At 45.3% G+C, this 8,154-nt stretch overlaps 1 protein-coding gene across 1 annotated transcript; it reads left to right on the top strand.

Moving 5' to 3' along the window:
* The first annotated feature begins 5,672 nt into the window (after positions 1-5,672).
* On the top strand, positions 5,673-7,553 carry LOC143344561 (uncharacterized). The gene has a single exon (XM_076770728.1). The coding sequence runs from the start codon at positions 5,673-5,675 to the stop codon at positions 7,551-7,553; it is 1,881 nt and encodes a 626-aa protein (XP_076626843.1).
* Positions 7,554-8,154: the final 601 nt, after the last annotated feature.

Raw genomic sequence — 8,154 nt, 5'->3', positions numbered from 1 at the left:
ACGGCTGAAACCATTGCAGATTGAAATAAAAATAATCGCCGGACGGTATCCAGCGTAAACCTAATACCTTTAATTCGCTGTCATCGAACAAGGTAAGGTCGACGGCGTGGGAGTGAGCGCTCTGGGGGATATTTCGCAATAACAATGGCGAATTTCCTGCCCATTTTCGCAGCTTAAACCCACCCCTTTGTAGGAGCTCGCAAACTTGCTTACGAATTTTCTCCAACAAAGACGTATCGGGTGCTCCCATAAAAACGTCGTCTACATAAATGTCCTGCTCGAGAATCGGGGCGGCAAGGGGGTACCTGTGCCCGTCCTGATTTTTTAACTCAAGGAGGGTTCGCATCGACAGGTATGGTGCACACGCCGTACCGTACGTTACGGTATTTAATTCGAACGCATTGAGCTGTTCGTTGTCGGGTGTGCGCCATAGGATGCATTGAAAACGACGATCCTGCGGGGCGACGAGAATCTGTCGGAACATTTTCTCTATGTCGGCCACCAACACGTATTCATACAGACGCCATCGGGTCAAGACTGACGTGATGTCGTTCTGCAATTTTGGACCTACGTGTAGGATGTCATTTAATGAACGACCGCCGGTAGTTCGGCTTGTCGCGTTAAATACGACTCTTAATTTGGTCGTTGCACTCTCGGTGCGTATGACCGCTTGATGCGGAATATAGAGTCTGGTCTCGTCAATAGGCTCTATGCGAGTCATATGACCCAGCTCCTCATATTCCTCGAGAAACGTCGTATATTCTCTTACGAGGGTCTGGTCTTTGTCCAATTTTTTCCTCAACCTCCCAAGGGCGGAGAGAGCGATTCGATAGGAGTTTCCTAACGCTTCGTCCGGTCTCGGGTGAGAAAAAGGCAATCGGACGACAAACCGTCCTGTCGCATCTCGAGCGACGGTTTTTTGGAAGTGCGTTTCACACTCCTCCTCCGCCTTGGTGTGTACCGAGGTCGAAGGGAGTTCTTCGACTTCCCAAAACTTGCGAATCGCCGAGTCCAGCGATTCGAGGACGTTACAGTGCAACGTCCGCAAAGTTTTGTTTTTACTGCCCTTAGCATTTATTGGGCCGGAAAGAATCCAGCCAAATGCAGTTTCTTGGGCGATTGGACCTGTACTGCTTATTCGACGGAAACCCGGTCGAATAATTTGCGCGTACAGGTCCGCACCGATCAACACTTCAATCGGTTGACCGGAAGCTGGATTTGGATCTGCAAGCGGCAGATCCCGCAGCGCGTCGCATGTGAGTGCACCGGCCAAGGGCGAGGCGTAGCTCGTAATTTTGTGTACGATGTACGCTCTCGTCTCGACTATCGGCGCGGTATCTTGTACCGTTCCCAAATGCATCTGCACGCTGTATTTAATTTGTTGGGTTCGGCCGCCCCCCAAGCCCGTCACTGTGGCTGGGGATTTCCTCCGCGAGAATTTGAGGTCATTTGTCAAATTCGCGGAGATGAAAGACGACTCGGAACCCTGATCGATCAGTGCGCGCGCGATTCGCGACGCACCATTCTCTCCGTACACACGCACGCTCGCCGTGGCTAACAACACAGCCTTCGGTACGTCTGCACCGAGCGCGGTACAGTGTGACGTACCGGGCTGTGACGTCGTTGCCTGTGACGTCGTGGTACGAGCTGCTCGTTCGGCAGGTTGCGGCCGGCTCGGTGGAGCCGTATACCACTTTTTCGGGCGTTTGTCCGACGAAACCGTTGTCGCAGGTTTGCGACTTTCGGTTTCGCTCCGAAAGGTCTCAAAATGCAGCAGAGCATGATGTCTGCTTTTGCACTTCGGGCACCCCTCCTCGGATGGACAACGCGCGTTTCCATGCTGAGGTGACAAGCAAAGAATGCACCGCTGGCTATCTTTTATAAACTGATAGCGGCGGTTCGGCGTCAAGTTTCTGAATGCACCACATTTGGTCATTCTGTGCTCAAGGCCGCAAAATCCGCAGGTCACAGTTTTCTCAGCTGGACTTTCTAGAACGGAGTTGTGACTCCGTACTTTATGTTTCGGTGGGTGTTCGGTCGCAGGCTTGCTCGGACCTTCATCTAACATAGTTAGAGCCCTTGCATGCCCCTCCAGGAACTCTATTAGCTCGACATGCGAGGGATAGTCCGGGGTGAGACGTTGCGACCGTTCCCACTCAGCTTTCAGAGGCCCTTCTAAATGGCTTCGAATAGTATGGGCTAGCAGCCAATTTCGCTGCTGTAAAATCGTGCCCTGTTTTTCGAATGCCGCAAGGGCCTGTTTGAAAACGACGACGACCTGATTTAGGCTATCGAGATCATCTCTTTTGATCGTTTTCAATTTGGTCAGTTGATTAAGCAATTTGGCGGTCACGATACGTGGTAACCCGAATTGTTCTTTCAGGGTTCTCCACGCCACTTCGAAATTCTCATCGGTAACTTCGAGGTGCGCGATCGCTGCCAACGCTTTATCCTCCAGACAGGCGTTCAGATATTGCAATCGATGCACATCTGCCAGCCTCGGATTATTTATTATGCCGGAGGTGAACAGATCCGCGAAATGTCTCCATTTACGTGGGTCACCTCCGAACTTGGGGAGCCGTTGTTTTGGAAGTTCGATAGCGACGTCATGGGGGCTGACCGACGTGGGTGCCGCTTTTGATTCAGCGGCCAGTCTGGTCAGCTCCGTGGTAACGTACGCCTGGAATTCCATATATTCGGTCTCCTTATTCTCTACGCCACCTTTTGCGAGGAAGTCGCACGTGTTGCGTTTCGCAGGGGCATATTTTCTCCGAATCGACAAGTACTGCTCAATAGCTTCCTTGTATTGTTCGGATACGGTGGCGAGCTTTATCCTGAGGAGCTCCTCAGTGAACTGAGCTCGCCCACGTTTCTTTAAATAAGAGATCGACCTTGACATCATGTCGAACCGGGTGATCAGGTCGTCGAGATCGCCTTCGAACTCGCTTCGACCTTCATCCTTGGTGATAGACATGGTGATCTCCGATTCGAGGATTTTACAATCTACTCGAAATTAAGTTGTCCCGTAAGCAGCGACTTACGTGAACGTACTTGCAACTTTTTCCTGTTCTTTCAACCTCAGTCCGGCTCGAAGGACCGTTTTGTTAGAAACTAAGGGTTCTAACCGGGGTCCGGACGAGGGAAATACTAGGGAAAGTGATTGATAAGTTTTTATTTTGTAATTTTCGCTTGTCGCCTTGCGACAAGCCTTTTATTTAAATTTAACAAAAAAAATGAAAAAAATAAAAAAAATATAAATTACAAAAAAAGAATTATTTTAGAATCCAGCCGGGGGTGAGGCTTCACCGACGTTGCCCCGGTTGGGATGGACCTTGGTTGCTGTAACAAAGGTTCGTTCAGATTAAATACGTGCGTACACGTATCGTAAACACGCTCGTCAGCTGTTCGCCTCGCTCTCCTAGCGACCAGCGGTGCGCTGGGAGGGGGGAATCAGCTGTCGTTTAACGTGAATCAGTGGACTGTAAATTTGTACTTGTACGCTGATAATTATTTATTGAAATTATCAGCGATACTTTTACCCTGAACAGAAGAGAATTCACTCGTATCTGTCGGGGGCGACTTAGCCACGGACGGGTCACCAAATGGAGGTCGTAAAGCTCCAAATGGGTGGATCCCGTGAGCACGCTCTCCGTGCGGGTGACGTAGGAACGTCGTGCGAGGTGATTTCCTGCGACACTGTAAAATTACTGCACGGCGACCGTTTTTACCGGGGACCGTGACAGTAAAGTGTCCTTTGCAAAAAATCCCTCGCGGGTCCACCCGCACTATAAAGCCTACCCGGCGACCGTGTTGCACGGGGACCGTATTTGTTAGGCGGCGTGACGGAAGGTGAGGCGACCTTGAACCCGAACTCCTCCGTAGGGTGTACGGTCGACTCGTACACCGACGGGTTTTTGGAGAGGGTTTTTTGGCGACCTTTGCACGAAGAGCACTCCACGAGGCGGTACCGATTCAACGGTATGACCTTTGAGAGGCTCCAAAGCCGTATAGCTTTAAAGGGATTCTGGGTGGGTGCACCCTGAGTCCCTTACGTCGCGGTCGCGGCAACGACTGCAACGTACAATCCTTCCTAGCGAAGGCGGTCGCGCCACGCGCAGCGTGTATTACGACCTCCCTTTTGTCGCAGGTAGATTGTTCTGGGAAACTCTAACCGCAGCAACGGAGAGAATTCTTTGTTATACAAGTCCGAATATTATGTGCGAGTCCGTACTTGAGGAGCGAGATCTTCTGGGATCCGCTCCCGTTGGCAGTCGGCTCGTGAATAATTGCGAATATTGTCGCGGATCGACAGACGAAGACTCGGTCGCACCTTGTCGTCACGACGCGGCGCTGCCGAATTCAGCTGTCGATCTCTTTTCAATATATTATACGGTTCTCTCTCTCGACGCTGACGTCACGATACCGTTTAAACCGGTGTGAAGCGAATCTTTGCGTGAGGTCTGCGTACAAAAACACGTAAACGGCCGCGGTTTTAAATCGTCCGAACGTTCAACGAACCTGACGAACGCTTAACCTTCCGCAGTGTCACGTACACAAACGGATACGGGAATCGCAGCCGAGAATTTAATGTTTCAGACTAACGCGATTTTAAATAGTTTTTTAACATATTTAAACAATTAGAAACAACTATTCAAACAGCAGCAAAGGAATCTTCTGAACCAATAAAAATTCGAACCGACAAGAGAAGAAATGTGCCATGGTGGAACGAAAACTGTCAATCTGCCATGAAAGAAAGCCACAAAGCCTTCAACAGATCAAAGAAACACCCTACAACCGAAAACCTAATAAATTTCAAAAAGCTACGAGCAAATTTCCGTAAAATAATCAAAGAAAGCAAACGACACTCCTGGCAAATGTACATATCCACTATCACTAATCGAACCCCAACGAGTACAATATGGAAAAAATCAAAAATATCAATGGAAGACCCAACTACACAGAAATACAGTTCCTCAACTTCGGTAACGATAACATCATAACCAATCCAAAGGACATAGCCGATATCCTTGCGATGACTTTTCAAAACCATTCAAACAACTTAAACCATGACCACTATCCTCCAGTAACCCCCTCCGACAACAATCCCATCGCAACAGACGACACCTGTATAGACCCTATCCTTAATACAAATATAACAATAGAAGAACTAAAAGACACCCTCCAGACAACAAAAAACTCCTCCCCGGGACCCAGACAACATACCAAACAAACTGTTAAAAGAACTACCGCCAACTGGCATCGAATACCTATTACGTATTTTCAACTGCATATGGACCCACCAAGTATTCCCTGAAAACTGGAGGAAAGCCATAGTAGTATCCATACTTAAACCGAATAAAAACAAACACAATCCAGAAAGTTACAGACCGATTGCTCTAACCAACTGCCTATGCAAACTCATAGAAAAAATCATTAACAGAAGACTTAGGTGGTTTCTCGAGACAAAAAACATCTTAGCACCCAACCAATATGGATTCAGACAGTTCAGATCAACGACAGACGTCCTCATCAACATAGAAACAAGTATATCAGAAGCGTTCCTAAAAAACGAACTACTTGCTACAGTATGTCTAGATATTGAAAAAGCGTACGATAAGATACACAGACGAAGAATCATCGATATCCTCACCAACTTAAAAATAAATGGCAACATGGTTGCCTTCATCAAAAACTTCCTCCACCACAGATCCATCCAAGTCAGAGCAAATGGAACTCTGTCCAACCCAACAGCCATCCAAAATGGAGTACCACAAGGATCAGTAATCAGTGTCACACTATTCCTGGTAGGAATCAATAACATAATGGAAAATATACCACCACCGATTCAAGGACACTTGTTTGCTGACGACTTAACATTAACCTGCAGTGGAAGAAACATTAAAACAGTAATAAAACTGCTGCAAACAACCATAAACAAACTCCAAACATGGTCCGAACAATCGGGGCTTAGACTTTCCCCCCAAAAAACGCAGTACATAATATTCTCCAGACAACGTAAGCAAAACCAAAACTTGCCAAAACTATATATCGAAAACATCGAAGTTAAAAAAGTAGACAATATTAAACTCCTTGGACTTACATTTGATTCCAAACTGACATGGGTTCCATACATGAAACACTTGAAAAATACATACACCAAAAAGATGAATGTCATCAAGACACTAGCAAACAGTAACTGGGGAGCAGACCAAGAAACTATCCTTAAAACCTACCAAGCGATGATTAGATCCCAAATCGATTACGGCTCAATAGTGTATAATTCCGCAAAACCCAACACATTAAAAATGATCGATACAATCCACTATACAGCTCTGAGAATAGCCACTGGAACCTACCGCACCAGCCCAATAAACAGTATATTATTCGAAGCTAAAGAACCACCACTCGACCAAAGAAGAAAATTTTTGAGCCTTAAATATACAGCCAAAATGTCATCTACTCCGAATAACCCCACCTACAACTACGTATTCGGAAACAGATACACACCATTACTAAATAAAAAACCAAAGCTACCAATGCCATTCTACGGTAGAATCAACAAATACCGGAACCTAGTTAAAATAATGTCGACACTAGCTATTACACGCAGCGTTGGAAAAATAGCACCCTGGACCATACAAACCCCCAAAATAGACGTGACTCTTGCGAATGTTGTCAAAGACCAAAAAAGTAGCCTAGAACACAGAGTTGATTTTCTACAACTAGATAAAAAATACCCGAACTGTGTAAAGCTATACACCGATGCATCCAAGACCGACCAGGGTGTAGGAATTGCTATTATATGTGACAACATGACCAGAAAACTTCGTCTTCCTAATGCCTCATCCATCTTCTCAGCTGAAGCATACGCAGTTCTTAAAGCACTACACTATATTCAAAGTCAAAATCTCCAACACGCTGTCATCTATACTGACTCTATAAGCGTAATTAATGCAATAGAAAACACCGGCAATAAGAACAAACATGATACCATATTGAACATCCAAGAAATATACACAGACCTTATCCACAATGGCAAACAAGTAATTCTAATATGGGTCCCTTCCCATCAAGGGATAATAGGTAACGAAAAAGCTGACACAGCAGCCAAAGAAGCAGCATCCCACTCACCCAATGAAGTGGAGGGAAGAATACCATATCAAGACCTCGTCACTTCGCTGAAACACGCTGAAAAACAAGAATGGAACATCATATGGACCACCTCCAAAAAAACAAAAACACACGATACAGTGCAAGATTTCTACCAGCCAATGCCTTCCGCCATGACCAGAAGAGAAAGAATAATCATGGCACGACTGCGCACAGGACACTGCAGACTGACGCACGAGTATTTGATCAAGAAGACGGACCCACCATTCTGCAATGTATGCGACCAACCGTTATCGACCAACCACATGCTGTATGAATGTAGGAGATTCCAGACCTCAAGACAAAAGTACAATATAGAAAAACCAACAGCCTTGACGGCGCCAGAGTGCACCGATGCTACCCTGAATTACCTAAAAGAAATTAACATGTACAAGGAAATCTAACCACCCCTACAAGAGAACGCTAGATATAACCGTCGCTAATGACCGTAAGGTCGATGCGACGTTAAAAGTTAACATAAAAAAAAAAAATAACGCCATTGGGTAACTGTATTTTTATTTAGTTCCAATTCTCTTATAATATGGTATTGCTCAACATTAAATACTAACATGTAAGTTAATTTTAGTACTTTTTCCTAATTGAGTTTCGTTTTTAAATCCATGTTCCATGTTTTATTGGTATTTTTATATTACAAGTTCTTTTTCTTTTGGAAACATTGGCAGATGCTGGAACAGTTCTCCTATATCGCGAATTTTCATCTACCAGTTTCAGGGGATTTCCACATTACGGTTAATTGAGATTTTTTGTTAATTAGGGTTTTGTCTTGCAAAAATTTAAATAACAGTTGTTTACTTTTGCAAAATTCATGCAGTTTAATTAGGATCCATATTTCTGGAACTCCAAATTCACACATTTTGATAACAATATAACAGAGGCCATTTGAAAATTAATCACAGCGTCAATTTTGAAGATCCCATTACTGATGCTTACACGAATTAAATTAAGACCACTTGGAGGCATGCCACGAATTTTTTAATCTTTAAT

This window comes from Colletes latitarsis, chromosome 8 (assembly GCF_051014445.1).
Source record: "Colletes latitarsis isolate SP2378_abdomen chromosome 8, iyColLati1, whole genome shotgun sequence".
Taxonomy (NCBI): Eukaryota; Metazoa; Arthropoda; class Insecta; order Hymenoptera; family Colletidae; genus Colletes; species Colletes latitarsis.
This window is presented reverse-complemented; position numbering and strand designations above follow the sequence as displayed.

Bases quoted from the DNA above. Each gene is read 5' to 3' on its own strand.
- LOC143344561 (XM_076770728.1), top strand. From the start codon at position 5,673: ATGGTTGCCTTCATCAAAAACTTCCTCCACCACAGATCCATCCAAGTC.